We start from the raw sequence: 20,749 nt of genomic DNA on the forward strand, positions 1-20,749 counted from the left end.
GGCAAAGGTGTGAAGTCTAGAGCACTTAGAAAATTAAAAAAAAAGAGGAAGCACTCACGAACCAAGACATTGAATCTTTAGTTAAAATATTTAAAATTAAACACTTCAGGGGGGGTTTTCATGTCTGATTCTCTCCCTAAAGGTAGTACTTACTCTCGAGAATGTGGCGTGGTGAATTTGGACAAGTCCGAGAACGTTGGTACTCACTGGATATGCTATTATAAACAAAATGACAATGCTTTTATTTTCGATTCTTTCGGAGGGAAACCCCCTACAGAATTAATTCGTTACTTGAAACATGTTAAAATTTATTACAACGACGATCGTATTCAAGATTTCGATCAAATTATATGTGGCCATGTTTGCATTACGATGCTCAGAATTTTAAATAAAATACCAAACATCAAATTAAAAGATTTTCAAAAGCTGTATTATATATTAAGTATGGGAATTTTCCTCTCTCCAGCGAGGCTTCGGTTTTGAAACTACATCTTCACGATTATATTATCTATCCAAAATCCATAGCTCTGAGAGCATTCTACAGTATGTATCTGATTCCGAATGTAACTACCTACAACAATACTATATTAGTAGGTAATGAAAAAATAATTATTCCTCCTGGACAGTTAACTTATCTACTTTACAGTCTGAACTTCCAACTACTGTCTTGCTTTCTCAAAATTCTGTAACACACAGAGTGGAGATTGTAACTACTAATGAAACAGTGAATTTATCTACCATGGGAGAACTTTTAGGATTTGAAAACAATAGCAAATTAGAACCAGGTGTTAGGCATGTAGGTAAATTTATACCGAAATTCTTAGCTATAGAGACATTGAATATTCACTGTAACATTGCCAAAGGTATGATTATCAAAGCAGAAGAAAATTTGATTGGCAGCCACAAGGAGACAGGTATCATTGCTACATTTAAACCGAATTCGGAATTTATGGAACCTATCTTCTATTCCCCAATCCCACCAGTCTATTTCCCTGTTTCTATTGATAAAGTTAATTACATAGAGATAACAATTACGAATGAGAAAAATGAGATCATCGACTTTGCCGGTGCTAATAGCACTGCGATAATATAAATTAATATTAAAAATATATAAATAAATACCAAGATGGAAAATATCGAGAGTTATGAAATTACAGTTCTTCCCTCCAAACGGGAGTACATTTGCAAATTTGAATCAGTCCAACAAAAAGATACAGTATGACATCACAGTAGGGGATGGATTTATTCATCCACATAGATCTGATCTGTATATAAAATTTGATATTGTAAAACAAAGTAATGGTGAAGAATATCCCCTCCCTGGGGCTAATATAAAACTTATAGATAATTTTGTTCCATTCTTATTCTCTCAAATTGAAGTCAGAAAGCATGGTACAGTGATTGACAGGATTGATTGCCCTGGAATTACATCCACTACAGTAGGGACATTGAAACTGTCCAAATCAGAGAGTGCATATTATAAAGTTGGTGGGTTCGAAGCTGGAACAAAAATTCAAGCAACAAGTCACACAGTACTGTTCCCCATGAGATTGCTATTTGGATTTTTCTCTGATTATAAAGAAATTATGTGGAAAGGTGGTTTGAGTGTCATATTTCGCAGAGCACCCAATGATCATAATGCCATCATGAGATACAAAACTTTGAATGCAGATGGAACAGCCAATGAGGCTAGTTTACCCGAAGCTGCGAAATGTGTGATCCAGTCTATGGAGTTGCGAATGCCTATAGTTGAATATGAATCGAATTATGCTCTCAAATACGTACAAAGCGAACATTTTCAAAAATCCCCAAATTCCGATTCAGTTTTATACTTATCAATGCATACAGGGGTCAGTGGAGGGTAAATTGTTTGAATTTGATCTTACTAATCAGTTCCAATCTTTGCAATATGACATGCCAGAGTTCGTAGCTGTGCTGTTTCAGACAGGGAGAGATGACAATCAGGAAAAAGATAGCAGCCAGTTTGATAATTGTAAAGTTAAAAATGTGTATCTGAAGAATGGCAGAAATGAAGTATTTCCTCGTGAAAATTACAATTTAAACATTGCAGAACAAGATTATTTAAAGTTATATGAAGCTTACAGTGCATTTAAACGAGTAACTGAAGGTAGCATAGACATGTATTATAATCCAGATGAGTTCATAATTCACAGACCAATCATTTTAATCAACGCATCAAAAAGAAAATTGGTAGTTATAAATGATCGAACTAATATAAAATTGATATGTGAATTTCATGAAACTCTATCTGAAAATACTACATGCAGTGCAATTTTAATTGTGGAGAGATCATATATTTATGATGTAAAAAATGAAAGAGTGATAGAAAAACTTTAATAGTATAGTAGAGAATAATATATAAAAAATTAAACTACGTGTAGACTGCAATTATTATTAACTTCTAAACTAAAGTGCCCCCAAGGCAAAGTATGGATTCCACACTCGAGAATACACCTCCTGTCGTCATGTGGATCCAGGGCTACTTTTTTATTTTATTCGTTGTAATCTCATGGTTTGAGCTTTGTATTCTATTATCCTCTCGAAGTATCCTCGACTGTGAAGAAAGACAACAAATATAATCCTGGAATATTAGTTTGTTTTTCACAGTATCTTTGCACGTTCCTTTTGCTTTCTTCGTGACGCTGTTCTCTGTTCTGAATGTATACATCTTCGAACGCAAACCAGCGAACTCAACAATAATATCGCCGTTACACTCATCTTTGAACTTGCTGAGAACCTTCTTGTTGTGGGAATGAATTCCAAATCTGTTGGGTTGAGGATAGGAAGAAGTGTCGAAATACCCAAGCATGGAAGGATGTTTAAGATCTTCGTAGAGGTTAGATGTTTGTATGTCATAAATTAAACTATCAGTGTCCATGTACAAAATTGACAGCTTATCATTATAGAAAGGTTTCATAATATTATAGTGAAATTCGAACATGTACAGTTTCGACAAGTCGAGAACCGTTGCGCCAACGTAAATAGGTTTTCTGAATTTTATCAATTTTATATCTAGATTAAAAAGTGTTAAATTCTCGTTGTAAATTTTTCGCGATTTGAATCTAGCATCAGATACTAATTTTCTACATTTATTGTTATCCGAAACCAATGTTATGTCTACATGCTTTCTGACGTTCTCCATTGTCTTTCCATAAACGGTATTATTCATTAGTTTATAAAAATCTTTATCTAATTCTGAAATGGCAGCTGTTCTGTGTCTCGTGTTGGTCTCAATATAAGATTTTAACCATGCAGAGTGTTTGAACTTGAGAATTCTTCTCACATGTACTACCTGAACACCCTTCCCAATCAAAAACTGGAGATTCTTGTAGTGGACGACATATCTCTCTTTTCTCTCTAGAGTTAACATAAGCTTACTTTGATTAGAATCAGGTGGACATTTAATTTCTGGAGCCGAAGGCAAATCGGAAAAAGTAGCATGCAAAGTATTTGGAAATTCAATGTCCACCTCAATGAACAGACCAAATTCACGATCGTCGAAACGATTAATATCAATTGAAATAGGATCCAGCCACTCGAATCCTCCGTATGGAAGTTTCTGTATCATTGCAAACCCATATAGATTGTTTACGTCAGCGTAAAATATGTAATTCGATGGCCGATTTGCATTGTATTGATTCTCAGACATGTGAATATTGTTTGCCTTTGCGTATCTCTGCGAACATTGTACCATCCCCCCACGTATCCCCCTTTCTATAAAAAGTAACATGTCCACGTCCGATATCAATTCCAACTTGATCCTGGTTTGGAGCAACATAGCAGACCACGCCAAACCTGGAACGCTGTAGAACTGTGCTGGATCTAATTTATAAATATTTATTGCTGTTTTTCTAAACACTTGGAATCCATCAGCAAGTATCGTTACGTCTAATTTGAGATACGCATCGTGATAATCGCCAAGAGTATTGCATCTCAATTCCTTCCATATTAATTTCGCATGTTCGTATTCTTCGTTCGTGATTCCGGTTCTTTTCAGTTGACTGAGAATTCTTTTTGAGATGGGAGAGTGTCATCGTCAAATTTAGATACATCTGTTACATATTCATAAGGATAAATGCCTTTACGTTTAATCAGCTCTAGGTGTACGTTGGGAAAACTAGCTTTTGTAATTCTAAACTGTTCGTCAGTAAGTTTACTCGCTAAAGCATCGATACTTGCCGATAGGAATCTAAAAGAATCTAGAAACCTCATCTCTATGATTTCATTCGTTGCTGGAATCTTAACTTTCTTACTTATAGAAATATAACGCTCTTCTTTTTGAGCAAGAATATCTATTCTTTGCGTATCGTATCCAAGATTTCTAACTAAGAAATGGAAATCGTAATTGGATCCATTGTGGAAAAATATTGGTACGAATTTGGGCTTCTGGATCTTGAGGTTGCAGGTGTTACAGATTCCACTAATGTAGTTTCCGGTGAAGTGATTGTGGTGAAATACTTTCCGATTCTCATTCGTGAAATGTTGATCGCACACTGGACACGTCTCAATGTTATTGTAAGATTTAAGTTCATCGCTAGATAGTGGAAGCATTGATTTCGATTGACATAAGAAGCTGCCATTGTTCTCAACCTCCTCCATCATCTTTTTGAAAAAGTGCTCAATAACATTCGGTCCGCGATATATATATGGCTTATCTATCCTATCTTGCCAAACAACAACATATCCGAAACTATTTGGATCATGAACCTGGTACGGTGTTGTGGAAGACAATTCTGGATCCGGATCGCAATAAGACAATGGTTTGAGAAAAGCCTCAAAGTCCGCAATGATGATGACCGGATGTTCCAACAAGGCCTTGTGCATTTTAAATTCTTCGAATTCATTCGCTTTGGGCATTAACATGCGAGCCGGTCTGTTGGCTCCACAGTAGACTTTATGTTCAGCAAGTTTTTAAGCAGCAATTTGACGTCCGGTGTATTTTCTGTAGTCGACTTGTTTTCGATCGTCGAACGTGGTCAAGCATCTTGGACACACCTCGATGTTGTGTTCATGCTTGGTTGTTTGGCTTCTGACTAAGCGGGAGAGTGAACGAATTAGCGTGTAATGAAACTTGTTATCGTCAGCAATAAGAAGCAGATTGATTTCCACGGCTTCGTCATCAACAATATTAGTTATCCTAACAGGATGCACAAAATTCTTAACTGAAGTATACGAATATACATTTATCGCTAATCGTTTTCCTTCTCTATTTCGTACCCTGTTTTCAAACTTTGTTATGTCGGAAATACCAACAGAGTATTCGATGCCTGTCATAGCATATTCAATCTCATCGATATATTGTGTGTAATGACTAACCTGTTGCGGATTATTTGAACAATGAACCGGGTGAAGCGCTGCTAAAATGCACCACATGAAACACTTATTGTCGGTGTTATAAATGTTCAGCACAGCTCTCTTATGCTGAATTTCTACCGGAAGTGGAACGTAGCTCGAAGCAGAAAAAGGTGTAAATTTGTTTACATAAGCGATTAACCTGTGAGGACTTCCGCATAGATCCCTTAGCCTCGAACTTATCGTGTTTCCTAATCAATTCACTAGTAAGATTAGAATAAAAAACGTTCAAATTATCAATGTCTGCCAAATAAAGAACTTGGTTTCTCGTTTTGTGAAAGAAAATATTTCTTGTACCATTGGGTTTCTCATATTCACAAATTAGATCAACATAGACTTTTATGCAGTTGTTTTCTAGTTTATTTTTCAGAATATTTATGATAGATGTTTTAATTTCACTCAAGAAACTAGAAATATCACAGCGTGGATTCGAAGTAAAACATAAATCCAAGAGTTGGTCGTTGAATGCAGATCTAATCGGCTTTTGATCATTAGACATCTTCATTTGTTTAGAAGTAGAAGCTTCAGTTTCAGGATGATCAATTTTTCTTTTCAATATTCCGTGTCCGGTTGATGCTTTGCAACTTTTCATGTGTTTACTTAAATTAGCAATGATAATTATTTTTTCGCATTGAGTACAAGGGCTAGTAGGTAACAAACGATTTATTTTCGAACCTGCTTCGCAACATCTTGCCCTATGCTTGCTAATATTAGTTTTGGAGATGAATTTTCCACAAATGACACATTCGATGAAAGTGGTAGATGACATTTTTTTTAATATGTCAAGATTCAATAAGACAATTTTAAACTTACGATAATTGATAGAATGTAACTTAAAAAAAGACAATAGTTATAATTATAATAATTTTTTTCAGCTCTGGTATTTATATACAAATTTTCTCCGAAAAAAAATACAAAATTCAATACAAATACAAATTCATACAAATTCAATCTGTGTGAAAAACGACTTGAACCCTCTTCAAGATAAAATAATTGTAGCTACTGTATTACGACAAAATTTTCAGCTATGTTATTTATACAGAATTTCCAGAGATAATAGAAGTAGACCGGAAGTAGACCGAAAGTAAAATTTGTGTGGGTGGGCGTGGGTGGGTGTGGGTGTATACTTCAATAAAAACCTGGAAAAACTCACAAGTGTCTGTCAAGTAGACCGGAAGTAGACCGGAAATGGACCGGAAGTGGACAGGAAGTGGATCGGAAGTGGACCGGAAATAAATAGGTGTAGGTGTGCGTGGGTGTAGGTGTGCGTGGGTGTAGGCGTTACGTACTTTAACTCGTAAGAAATTATGACATTCGTACGAAGTACGAGATGAAAAAACACAGATTTACAATAGTATAAAATCAACAAAAACATCGTCAAAATAGGTTTTCCATTGTGGTTAAATTAATAAAAACAATAGGCCTCGTACCACTCGTACCAAGTATGAGATGAAAAAACACAGATTTGCAATAGTATAAAATCGACAAAAACATCGTCAAAATAGGTTTTCTATTGTGGTTAAATTAATAAAAATAATAGGCCTCGTACCAAGTATGGCGCAGAACACCTCCAATCCCTCTACTTACAGCTAATTACATTACAAACAAATGCTTTGTCAAATGTTTTACAAATGCTCCAAAGTTTGACCTCTAACGAGTAGATCGGGAACCATCTCAAATCAGTATTTTTTTATTACAACGCCCTCTAGATATCTGAGAAAATACCGAATATATGGCTTCTAAAAGGTATTGGATGTGGTACACATCTCCCATAAATTGATTAAAGATATTTTTATATGTAGCTATGGGACTTTAAAATTAAACTGAACTGAAGTGGAACTCTATAAGTATATGTATGATATATTCAATACTAGGATCTGTATATCCAGTGGGTGAGAGATGATTATTCCTGGTTGGGATGGCTCAAGATAGAGGAGGATGAATCCTCCTTATCCCCTTTAATCTCACACTGCATTAAAATGAATCTTTGTATCTTTGTTCACAATTTTCACATTTCGAACTCCTGACTTTCCGTTCCATTAAATTCAAGATGGGCGCAGAAGAAGGTTCAGAGCTTTATATGTTTCGGAATTGTTATCTGGTCTTAAAATCTGTTCTTTAAATATCCATAAATTCTAAGAAAAGCTAGAAAAAAAATCATTTATGCAAATTTTGCATTAAAAAACGGAAATTCGTGTGAGTTGTCCTAAAATGGAATATTTCTCATGCCTTCACATTATACCTAGGTCCCTGTGGAGTATATTTTATATATATATATATATATATATATACATATATATGAGAGGCTGAATTTTGTACCCCCGCAAATGAACAACGTTCCTGTACCACTGACTCAGGGTATGAACTTTCAGAGTATAAAGATTTTGTTCACCTAAATTTTTTCGTTCTTGTTTTATTACCAAACTTTCTGGATGCGTCTCGTATTTGCGAAGAATAGGGCCCACCTGATTCCGTTGAGGAGGTGCTCACTGCCCCTGGTGTTCCTGGCCCCCCAGTGAAAGTGCAGCTTCCGGAAGTTGTAGAGACCGTGGAGACCCGCTCCGAAGATGTACGGCACTGCCTTCGACTGCTCAGCCGTTAGGGATACTGTGGAGACACCAGTTATCGAAATGAACAGAATGAAGCCCAGAAATTTATTTTTCCACATGTATTTACTTATACATATATATTAATATTAAAGAAAAAGCCAAATATATGAAAATATTAGCATCGGAAGAAAGATGATAGGATCAAAATACGAGGACTGGGACATAAGTCATGGCAACCTGTTTTTTTTTCTGAAAGTTAAACTGTGGTACCACAATATGACCGTATGTTCCAGAGAAGGTGGCACCTGTAGTATGTAAACGTGTCACTAGATGGCAGTGTGATGATCGGTTATCGTACCGCCGTCGCACTGCGTGAACAGCGTTCTTGTATCAATATAGCCGTTCTTAGGAAAGAACTGCGAAAGAATGCCACAGGGAGCTGGTGAAAACTGTGGGGAATAATGTCCTACCGTAGTATGCACATATCTTGTTCCTGTAATTCTAACGTATGCCTTCTGGCTTGTAAACACGTATGGCACGATGCTATCTTTAAGGATGATTTGCTCGCTTTCCTATCCTACACCTGGTACACATGATCTGCATTGTTCATAAATTCGTCAGTATCATACACTGCCCCCTTGAATTTGTATATTTTGGATTTTCGTGCCCGTTCCGCATTCTCGTCAAAAAAAATAGTTGCCATGACGGATAACCTATGCCCCAACCCTCGTATAAACTTTGGTCAACATAATTTTCAAAATGTGAAAGACTTCAGCTACTTGGGCACGATCCTCAACAGTGAGAAGTCAGTGACAAAAGAAATTAATAAAAGAATAATATAGCACATTATGCTAATAATAAATTATTGAAATCAACTCTCCTGTCTCAACATTTGAAAGTAAAGATCCATATGACTCTTATAAGATTGGTAGTGACCTACGGATCAGAGACGTGGACTGTGACAGACGTTGATGAGAATGCTTTACATGTTTTTGAGAGGAAAATCTTAAGAACGAAGGATATATTGCTTTGTGAGAGATGAAGAATAATGGAGAATAAAAACCACTGTAGAAATTGAAAACACTCTCAACGGAAAAGACAGTGAGATTTGTAGTCTCGAAGACTGGGTTGGCTGGGACATGTGGAGAGGATGAATGAGGAAAGGGTGCCAAGGAAATTGATACATGCAAGAATGGATAAAGCGTGGAAGGTGGGGTTGGGAGGACCGGAGACGTTCCATGAAGTTACCCACCCACTGTTACTAAAACATTGCAAGTTTGGCAATGCGGCAAAAAAGGTAAAGTGCTCCCCTGTGCTTAGCACCACGCCATGAACGCGTATAGGGGGTGTGGGGGTAACGTCCCACACTTTCTTGATCCGGTCGTGAGTGGGGGTGATGTGACCAGCATTACGCCCCTGACCGCCTTTACCCCCTAGGGTTCTCCCCAGGTACCCATGTTATTCGACGCTGGGTGGGCGCCAGAGCCACTCCCAACGTTAGAAAAGTTCCCGTATTTGAACCGGCCGGGGATCGAACCCGGGACCTTAAGCATGGTAGTCAGACGCGTTACCGACTGAGCCACAGCGACAAAACAAATACAAATCGTCCCCATGGTAACGAACCTTGATTGGTTCAAGGGACAACACAGAATGTTCTATAGATCTACCCGCCTACAAAAGTGACAAATGTTCGCTGACAGCTAGGAAGTCTCACCAGTCCGAGAATAGTAGCACGGAGGAGAAGAAAAAGAAACCAGCGGCTAGCGACATGTAAATAGGTTAGACAGGTTCGATTGTTTTATATTTTTGGCATTGCATGCATACGTGAGTAGGTTAGAGAGCTCAGGCTTGATGCTGTTAGCCTCCAAGTTGCTATAGCTACCGCTAGCCGCTAATTAAAAGACATGAAAATTTTCCAGCAGACTTAACGCATATCATGCAGAAGTTTCGTGTGCTTGCTTTTATTATAAGGACAATAGAATGGATCACAGTGACGTTCCTCACCTGAGTGTCCGGTGTTCCTTATGGAAGGCTTCTCCAGGATGTTGTGGTAGTGGACCATCTCGACAGCCGTGAGATCTTCCGGGACGGCTCTGTGGCTGATGATGTTGATGGGCGACTGGCGATGTCCGCCGCATGACGAGTGCTCCGACTTCCACGACTCCTGGCCTGCAAGAGCCAAGACGTTTACAATACAATTGGAAACAATATAAAAGCGCAACAATAACCGAAAATGAACAGTTTGCGAGATACTGACAACGTACGAATGTACTGTAGTTGCTGCCACTGCTATGGTTTACGCATGATGGTGCACCGACACATTTTGATGTAACTGTGAGACGGCATCTAACTCGAAGATATGGTCAACGATGGATCGGTCGAAGTGGGCCTCTCAGCTCACCTGGCTTGAATCCTTTCGATTTTTGTGCCTGGGGTAATCTGAAAGGCGCGGTGTACAACTCTCTCGTTGAGACAGTTGCAGAATTGCAGCACTGGATTGAGGTTGCCTGTCACCAAGAAAGAAATTAACTTGGTGTATTTGAAAGAATTCGGAATTCATTTAAAATAACAATTTCCGACCTCCGTTACTAGAGTGGTCATCGTAACGTGTTATGAAATCAGAGGCGTCGGGTTCAAACACTGTTTAAGGCGTGCGTGTCTTTGTTCCTTCATCAAATTCATCAGTTATTCATTCTCATCGTGGCGATTAACACAAGAGGTAGAAAATTGACGTAAAAATGAGGAAAATAGAAAAAAAATTGTTAACGAACGAAGGGTGTACTTGCCCATGGGGATGCAGAAAGTACCTAGCTACCTACGCCCATCTACACCCCACGTCACCTACCTCAAAGATAGAAAAGAAAGTTGTGGTTTCTTCAGAACAGCTCACCTGGTTTTGAGTAGTCGAGGTGGGTTTTGTGGCAATGCAGGCCTGGAAGAAAATAAGATTTAATGAAAATTCACAATTAACAATTAGCCACGGTGAAACATTACAACTCGATAAAGTAATCAAATAGGTATCCTACAATGAATAGTTATTGTACACTATAGAGTTATATCTTCTAATTTTCGGTTTTACAACTAAATGAACAAGTTCCTTGATGTAATTTCCAGTTATGTATGACATACTTACAACGTACTCGTGTATATATATATATATATATATATATATATATATATATATATATATATATATAATAACTATAATATTTTAATTTAAAAATAAACATCTGACGAAGGCAATATGAGTATATCAAAACGTTAACTTGCTTGTAACAACCGTAAATGAAAAAAAAAGAAATTTAAAAATTCAAAATTCGATACCTATTGCAAAATGATTTGATTAAAAAAATCATATCTATACACAGCTTTACAATTGAATTTAGATGTGGTACATATTGATTTTGTTTGATGAAGGGAGAAATTAGAGAAGCAAGCATCTGTGTCATTTACACCTTCAGGGACATTTTTCAGAGGATGGCAACATTTCGTGCTTTTTACCTGCTGACAGAAGAACTAGCAGCAAAAGCCTCAGCATCTTCACGTCACCTGCAAGAAATAAATATGACTGAAAAATATAATTTCTGGAACTCAGAAAACACAAGTTTATTTAAATGAACTGATCGACTTTATCCTAACAAAAGAATGGGTGGTTTATTTGTATATTTGATAAGGATCAATGATAATGCTGCTCTGAAGTATGGAAGGGATAGAAAGGCGGAAATGCTGAAACCGACAGTCTTTTGTTGAGACAAAATGAATGCGAGATCCTACCTTACTATTTCTGCTGGTCGTTTGCGTCGTCCAATGACAGGGCTAAGTTCCAACTTGCAGCTGCGTGCGCAAATCACGTGGTTCGTTTTCCACCAATGGAAGATCTCAATCTCTCATTCAATGTGCTTCAGGACTCAGGAGAGATACAACTTCAGCCACTCTATACTACTCGTATTTACTACTACAAAATGTTGGACATGTCACAATGGTAGAAAGAAGTAACCTGCCTAAACAATCGTACGATAAATTATCAAATTTTAGAGTAAAGGGTAATCTGTGAACTTTAGTCTGTCGTTTTGTCAGAAACAAGTCAGTATGAAACAGATGATGGCATTATCTGTTCTTAAAGCTGCTTAATGAGAGCTTAATCTCACGCGGGATTCCCGCCTCTGCCCTTGCACGATCATTTTCAAGACGATTACATCTGTCATGGGTGAATAATGGGAGGAATTATTATTCACCTTCAAGTGAGCCATTGTTGGTAGGAAAACTCTCCTACCGTCTTCCGAACTGCGCCGAACAGAGTTAAGTGGCTCGGTATTTGTGAAGTTCGAGACTGGGGCAGACAATGATACGGAAGAAGAAAGAAATAAAGAAGATCGTTGGCGTCGGTTGTGTCCTGAATTCCGTATATCCGAGTTAGGATTTTTATGATATAAAAGTGACCAAAATATGCAAAATAAAATTTACAGTTATGACCTAATGTTTGGATAAATAACCAGGGTGCGAAATCCTGGGGGAGAAGGGGAAATATCTTCCCAGCAACAATCTTGTCCTAAAAAGAAACCCAACCAAAAATTTCCGAGGAAGATAGTTTTTGTTATAATGAATGAATGAATGAATTGCTGTTTTAAGTCCACTCGATGCACAGATAGGCTAATCGGAACTGAAACTTCAGTTTAAAGTGGGATTCGAACCACTGTGCAATGTGCTTCCACCGGGTATCGAACCCGGGACCCCTTGATTACAAGGCGTAGGTACGACGAGTTTTTTTTGTTGTAACAACAAAAGATAAGCAATTAGTTTTGATTCAAATATACTTTACCAAGGATAATAACGAAAAACAAACAAAACAGCTAAGGATGTCAGTCTCTCTCAACATATATACAATAAAGACAAAACAAGGATACAAAACAAATATACTCGCTACTCTACCAATTAGTTCGCCCATGTGGAAAATTCTGTAGGTTGCGAAATGGTCAGCGTGCTGGGATAACCAAGGGAGCTAGACTCGATTCCTGATTAAGGCATAGCCGGACCCTGTGGCAGAGTGGTTAGCACATCGCGCTGCGACGCCAAGGGTCCAGGGTTCGAATCCCGCTCGGGCATGGTTGTTTGTGAATGTCCATTCATCAATTTCATCATTTCATCACTCATCCTCATCTTCGCAAATTAGCCAAGAGGCACAAAACGCGAAGTAAAATAAAATAAATCAAATCAAAATCAAATCCTGAATAAGGCATGTACGTTTCATTGTGCGTTCTTTCATCTATCTCATCATTATAACAAACCATCTTCGCCGTCGTGATTAAGCTAGAGAAGTGCCATCGACAGGGATATTTGTTCGAGTGGGTTCGAAGGATGATGGAAATATTCTCAAGCCACTACGTTTCTCTAACTTTCGTTTCTTTCTCGCACCCTCTCTACCCTTCGGGTCTCACTTATCGCACGTAAGTCTAACACCTTCTCGGTTAAGTGTCGTATTTCGTCTTCTGACGTCAGGTTAAATGCTTTTTTTGGGCTAAATGTAGTGTATTTATGCTAAAATATTTAAACCTAACAAACCTAACCACGAAAGCATTTCGCGCTTACGTCAGAAGATGAAATACGGAGCTTGACCGAGAAGGTGTTTGACTTACGTGCGATGAGTAGGATGGGGGGACGGGGTAGGAGAATGAACTAAGATTATGCTACTTAGTTGCGACATCTTATTACAAAATCGGCGCCCAATAGTTTGTTGCATGATATTCGCTCAACATCATTCAGCTTCAGACTGTCGTACAGAAAGAAGAAAATATTTCACAGAAATCTTCCCTGAGTCTCGCACAGATAGTTGGATGAGTAAGGCCTTTTTAAGAGCTTCGACTGTCGGCCCAAGGCAACGGTTGTGGGGGGGAGGAATGGTATTTTCTTTGTTAAGAATCAGCTTCAGGGAAGGGGAACGAAGAGCTGTTGGATTTCCAACAATCACTTTTTCTTGCGCGGGAATTCGATCCCCACCCCCTTTACACAATATTTCTTTCTCTGTATCTTGCATAATATCTAAGTTTATTCTTAATAATTTTATCAGTCATTTGCAGGGGCCACCATGGACGTCCGCAGGACTTTTTCATGGAGGAACACGCAATATATTTTTTTCAGAGGGGAGGAACGAGGAATATTTTCCCCCCTTAATAGTGTTGCCCCTCAAAAAACTCTCCTTCGTTTGAAGTTATGTTCCTGCAACATCCTTCTAATAATTAACATAAATTACTGTGACTGAAATGAAATATATGCGTGGCAACATTTATTTTCCAGGGAGCGTGGTTCCCTTACTCCCCCCTTCAAGACGTCGATGGTTAATCACACTTACAACGTTTTTGACGATATAAACGTAAATTAGTTCTATACCTAGCTTCTAATACTGGTATTAGTTGCACATTTTATTGACAAATGGCAGCCTTTTTTCACCGTCAAAATTTTTCTGTTTTGTTTCAAGTGAACTTTATGCTCCAATAAGCAAATCGAAACTGGGCCTATAGTTTAGAGTGGGATTCGAACGAATATGTAATGAGAGAGATAGAGAGAAGAGAGAAAAACAAAGATACACAAAAAATCAGAGAGAAAGATGGAAAATAGAAACAGAATAACAAAGAGATATTAAAATACAAAGAGAAGAAGAAAAAGAGGGAAGAAAGATGGAAAGAGAGAGAGGAGGGAGACAAGAATACGCAACTTCCGATTCCATGGGGGGATCAGTGGTTCGTATCCGATTTTAAGCTTGGTCTCGGTTCCTCTTCATTCGTTTTGAGTCTTCCCGACGCATGGTAATCGAGGCCACCGCCAGAACTGGTAGATTCCGGTACGACAACGCTTTACTTGCAAAGTGGACAACTTTGGACTTTAAAAGGGAAACGTTTTCGGTTTGTCGAAACACCAAGAGAAAAACAGAAGAAAACGAACTCCTACGTCATTGTAAGAACATCCACAATATCAGGAATGTCACTTATCTCCCCCATCAAAAGTATTATACAACATTTTTCCGTGTTAACATATCGATATCGATAACGATATCGTAAAAGAATGGTTCGCGATAAGCATCACACTACTACAGATAATATTTTAAACATCCACAACATGAAACATCTAAAATTTTCACTTTTTTTCTGAAACATCTACACCACCCGTAGTAGTAGACTCCCGATCTAGCTTCCGAAGGTTCTGCGGTTCGAGTCCCGACCGAGACTTGGTGTCCCACCCTCTCGGTCTCGATGGGGACCGATATGATATTCGAAAATTTACCAGGCCCACCTTTACCAAACGCTTCGTTCAATATTTTCTTATGCCATGGTTTGTGATATTTACATCCTACAAATTTTGGAATAAGAAAGAAAAGAAAAACTATTAGAAATAATATAGGTTATATTTAAAGATTCGTAGTTTGTATTTCTGATTTTAAACAAAGTTTAGCACATTTAAGAATATTTCAGTTACGTCTTAGTGTCTGGAGAACATCTATTACTACTATTTTGGAAACAGAAAATTTCAGCAGTGTGTTACCAGAATATAAACGAAGATGAAAAAGGTTAAGAATAATAATTTAAGTAAATAATACAGCGTGCAGTATGTTCCGAGTAGAAAAACTTGCAATTTAAGATTATTCAACTCTTCTTGGAAAAATAACATCGCTATAAACTATGTATCAAACATTATTCTAAGAAAAAATTACAAAATGTTTGCAAAACTTAACTGATATCTCAGAAAAAAATAATTAGAATTTAACTTTTCTTGTTTTCAATGAAGCAAAATCGTCAATTATCTTATCAAAATAGACCATTTTTTGCAATTTCTAGTTCAATATTGAGATAATTACTTATTGTGATATGCAGCTGTAACTTCAGTTCATTCTTGTCAACAATAGCCTCCCCGATGGCGCAGTGGTAGCGTTGTAGCCTTGTAATCAAGGGGTCCCGGGTTCGATACCCGGCGCAGGAGCAGTGGTTCGGATCCCACTTTAAACCGTAGGTACAGTCCCGATTAGCCTTACTACAAAATGTTTGCAAAACTTAACTGATATCTCAGAAAAAAATAATTAGAATTTAACTTTTCTTGTTTTCAATGAAGCAAAATCGTCAATTATCTTATCAAAATAGACCATTTTTTGCAATTTCTAGTTCAATATTGAGATAATTACGTATTGTGATATGCAGCTGTAACTTCAGTTCATTCTTGTCAACAATAGCCTCCCCGATGGCGCAGTGGTAGCGTTGTAGCCTTGTAATCAAGGGGTCCCGGGTTCGATACCCGGCGCAGGAGCAGTGGTTCGGATCCCACTTTAAACCGTAGGTACAGTCCCGATTAGCCTTACTGCGCATAAAGTGGACTTAAAACGCCAACTCAAACCATTCTTGTCAACAATAAATTCAGCTCTTTTTAAAATAAATACCCACGCACCTGGTACTGCAACATGGTGGTTTGGATCACACTTTAAACTATAGATTTGATCTCTATTGAGCTTTCGGTGCATAAAGCTGACTTAAAAATAAACTCAAACAATCATATAATCAGAAATAAGGTTTTGATATTAATGAAGAGGGTCGTACCGGTTTGGCACCCCCTTGAGGGCGGCGCCCCGGCCCTTAAGCCGCCCCTGTAAAGTAACACATGAAAATAATCAAGAAGAAACCAGGATTAAAAAGGAATCACCTTCATTTGCAGTGGAATTCGTGAGCAATACGCATGCGCGAGTACAGTGAATGTGTATGCAGAAACGTAAAGAAGCTTTCCACTCACCTGTAGCTACGTCCACCTCGCGAGCAGGCACTGATGTTCAGGCACCGACTGTCACTTGTTATGTCAGCCTCGTTAATTAGGACCAGTCACAAGTGAATATGCAAGCGTTATCTGAAGTTCCATCACCCACCCACTCCTTCCCAGACGTCGTGCCACAGTCTGCCCATGTGAACAAGGAATGAAGCTTTTCCACCTGCGGGCATTCACCGGATTTTTTTTTCCTCCAGCTGTCCCAGCGATTTATTCTCTTCTTCCTCCCCATTCGTATTCAACTTCTCTTCTTTTTACTAGTCTCTTCCTCGGCGAGGAACGTCCAATCACGTACGCTTTATCGGTGAATCGGGAAGTTTGCGAGATTGCGAGGAAATTGCTCAAGAAGCGATGACGAAGAGTATGAAAAAACATCTAGTTCCATGTAACCACTCCTTTCTTTCATGTTCGAACATTGGTGCTCGACGAAAGTTTGATGGGGTTTATGCAGAAGTGACGATAGCGGGGAGGAGATATGTATGGATAAACTAAGGCGGGCATGTGGTCATTAATAGAAGTTTCACCCATATTTACTTTCCCTCCCTCCCCTTCCTTTACGTTAATCGCGGAGAGGGGTGTAAGGGGCAACCTTCTTGGAAGGTACTGAAAAGTCAGCCTCTCGTCCACTCAGGTCTTCCTAGAACGGCTTTCTTTCAGGCAGAGCAACTAGGGCACTCGCCCGATGGGGTTCATTAGTGTTCATTAATAGTTGAACGTGTTATACGTATGTCAAGGTGAAGAGAAAATAATACGTATAACTGAGAATTACTTACAAATCAGATTTAGATACCATGTCATATCATTATTAAAATACTGTAATTGTATCTATTTTGAGGAACAAGATATATTCTACAGGTTATTTCTGTCATAAAGTGGTAAATTAACGAATCTAAAAGTTTGATTCTTAAATATACAATACATTTGCCACATTATTAGTGAACACTTTGACACTGAAATATTACAGTAGACACTATAGTTTTATAGTTTTACTACCAGATTTTTCAAAAAAATCGTCTAAATTAGCATTGATTTTACTAATGACTTCAAAGTGTGGTTATAAGCGATGCCTAAATCTGCAGCTACTTCAGTTTTAGTTTTGTGTGAATTAGCGTCCAGTTCCTGTATACATTTTACTTCTGTTCAAGCGTGTAACTTTCTTTGTTCTCCATGGCCGATTACCTAGGTAGTAGAAACTGAAAACTATCACTTCTGTGAGATTGTCACGTACAAAACAACTGTATTTTATGAAAATTAGTACGTATAACACAGAATTACTTATAAATGCATTACATATAAATAGGGTTTAATTTACGTTTTAAAATTATATTTTGCCGAGACCTACAGTAATTTATGTATAAAATAGAATTACGCAGAACTGAGTTACGTATAAAGTACTCTCAACTGTATTTAGGAATTTATCCAAAGCGATGAGATTTGTACACAATAGATGTGACTAGCAGATAATGCAAATTCTTATTAGCAGTGTATTAAATGTCTGACATATTTACTTGAATAAAATATTATTTTATGAATGAATATACATACCAAATTATTAAAAAGCTTGTTGAGTACATTTTCATTGTCATATTTTCTTTCTAGCCGATTCTAGCCCATGCTTTTCTTTTAATTTTTAATAATAACAGCAGTGTCTATTCTCGTACGACGTTCTACCTCAAGTCAGTCATCCATTTTTTTTAGTTTGTCTGCACTGCGCAATGCCTTGTGGGAACAAAAATATACCAACAAGTACGGTAACGAATAACGTGAGGCGAAAACTAGCAGATGAGCGTACCGTATAATTAGTCCAAGTCAAACTGGAGCATCCAGCAGGAAATCTAGCCTCGTATGATTCTGACATTACGTGAGGAAATACTGGAAATATTTGTATTACAGTATTATAGATGAGTATTATTACCTTTATTGGCAGGGACATGTGGTCTAGTGGGGGCACCCCTGTTAATTCGCTCCTTCGTCAAAGTAATTCATCAGGATCAGTAGCGGTGATGAGGGAGGCAGTTGCCCCCCACTTTTACCCCCGCACTATGCTAAACCTTATCTACAAAGGGAAATATACTGTCTTTGTCCCCCAGTTTTGTCACCTTGCCCGCCAGGTTTTGGAACCCAATCGCCGCTACTGCTCAGAATCAATGCAAGGGGCAAAAATAAACAACATTCGCGAAACAATTTGAATCACATTATTTGCGACTAGCTCTATTGGGGGAAAAGATAAGGAAGTACGATAAGACAATAAAAGCTGATACCACGCTCTGCAGTGCATAGCTGAAGCAAGGTCACCGCAGCGTGCTTTCGTTACCCTGCATAAATAATGCATTGCTCACCTTCACTCAGCGGTGTCTTAAGTTTCGGTCACGTTTCAAGTTGTTTGTGCTGCGCTTGATCCAGCTGATGTGTGCTGCGTATTCGATCTATGCAAATTCCCTTTGTGTCAACACGAGGCAGGTTTGATCTTGTCTTTGCAAGCAACTTACAAAGGTTTCGTACAAAGGGATTCACAACTATTGATCGGCAAATTGTCCATGACCATTGTCATTAATATAGTAATAATATAGTAGACAAATTGCCCATTACTATTTTAATTCTTTTTTATTCTACATCCTGTGTTGTTTTAAAATATGGAATTCCGATTATGTGAAGCAGATGTTATCCTCTGCTTATTGACGTTTTTATTTCAATTAATGACCATCCAATTGTGGAAAACAGACTGACTGAAAATGGTGATGGACAATTCGCCTACTATTTCTTTTGAATTTGGGTATATCCTAAATGTTTTTAAGGAATAGATTATTATTTTTAAGTATGCTAATGCAAGTCAAGAATTGAAACATACCGCTACACAGACTTCTGTTGATCTCTGCATTAGCATACTTAAAAACCGTACCTATCATTTCTGTATGTATGTGTTTATGTATGTGTGACCAAAATTTCCCTTCATGTAGCAACATTGCCTTTGCCAAGCGCGGCAGAGAAACAGAAAGGGGCAAGCACTTTTCTCCCGTCAACGCTCTTTCTAGCGGTGAACTGGCCACACGCAGGCCCCGTGTTTTCAAATAGTCACTCGCTTCCGCTCCCTTGCCCTCCCTGCGTACAATCGGTGAGGAAACTCGGTCGTCACAATTCGGAGCATCAATAAGTGGCGTACATAAACCAAACTTTAAGTTCTTAAAATAATTTATTTAAATTCGGGTTTAAAGCTTGTTTTAACAGTTTGCACAATTCGCCTGCCAAACATGTCCCATGCATGCTCTGTTGGGTTCAAGTCTAGTGAGCAAATGGGCCAATCGAATCGTCTGATGTCTTGAGTCTCAAGCTACACATCCACTATGCCAGCTCGATGGGGACGAGCATTATCATTCATCCGAATTAATTCAGGGCCAACTGCACCCCGAACAGACGAACAAACTGGTCCAGAATGTCCTTCCGATACACCGCACCTGTGTTGGTATCCCGTGGGAAGACATGCACGGGAGTGCGAGACCCCAGGATGATCTCACCGCACAGCATGATTCCGCCACCCCTGTAATGGTCCACTTCAGTAATGTTAGCTGGACGGAACCGTGTTCCGGATTCTCTCCAGATGAAGACACGTCGTGATTCACTAGTAAGACAGAACCTGGATTCATTGCTCCTGGGTCCATCCCATACAGCACACCAAGTTTCAAACATATTTCAGAAATATTACAATCTTTCACTTATGTTTCTAACATTCTGGTTTCGCGTTGACGTTACAGAAAGCATCACATGAAGTCCCAGTTTTGTTTCTGAAACATTGCAATGTTATAGTTTCATTGTCTAGTTTCTGCAACGTCTCATTTTTCTTACATCTCTGAGAAATGTTTCAGAGACATTTCCGCAACGTTGGATTCAGTCATCATGCATGCGTGGCGGCCATCCGGGACATTTTCTGTGGCGGCCATATTGTTACCTTAAACGCTGACCGGGAGTCGTGCACATCTTATGAAGAATAATCTTGTTTATTGAGCGGTAAGTTGAATATTATTAATGCCAAAGTG

At 38.3% G+C, this 20,749-nt stretch overlaps 1 protein-coding gene across 1 annotated transcript in view; it reads right to left on the reverse strand.

Annotated features, from left to right (window-relative positions):
* Window positions 1-16,797, reverse strand: part of LOC145978170 (uncharacterized) — a 99,148-nt gene extending 82,351 nt beyond the window's left edge. Inside the window, exons 1-5 of the mRNA XM_083110609.1 lie at window positions 16,689-16,797; window positions 11,424-11,471; window positions 10,813-10,854; window positions 9,927-10,091; window positions 7,839-7,980 (exon numbers count right to left, since the gene is read on the reverse strand). Of these exons, the coding sequence (XP_082966735.1) occupies window positions 7,839-7,980; window positions 9,927-10,091; window positions 10,813-10,854; window positions 11,424-11,460 (386 nt within the window). The 5' untranslated portion in view covers window positions 11,461-11,471; window positions 16,689-16,797. The remainder of the gene's footprint in view (window positions 1-7,838; window positions 7,981-9,926; window positions 10,092-10,812; window positions 10,855-11,423; window positions 11,472-16,688) is intronic.
* Window positions 16,798-20,749: the final 3,952 nt, after the last annotated feature.

Source organism: Lepisma saccharinum, chromosome 24 (genome assembly GCF_977018435.1).
Source record: "Lepisma saccharinum chromosome 24, izLepSacc3.1, whole genome shotgun sequence".
Lineage (NCBI taxonomy): Eukaryota > Metazoa > Arthropoda > Insecta > Zygentoma > Lepismatidae > Lepisma > Lepisma saccharinum.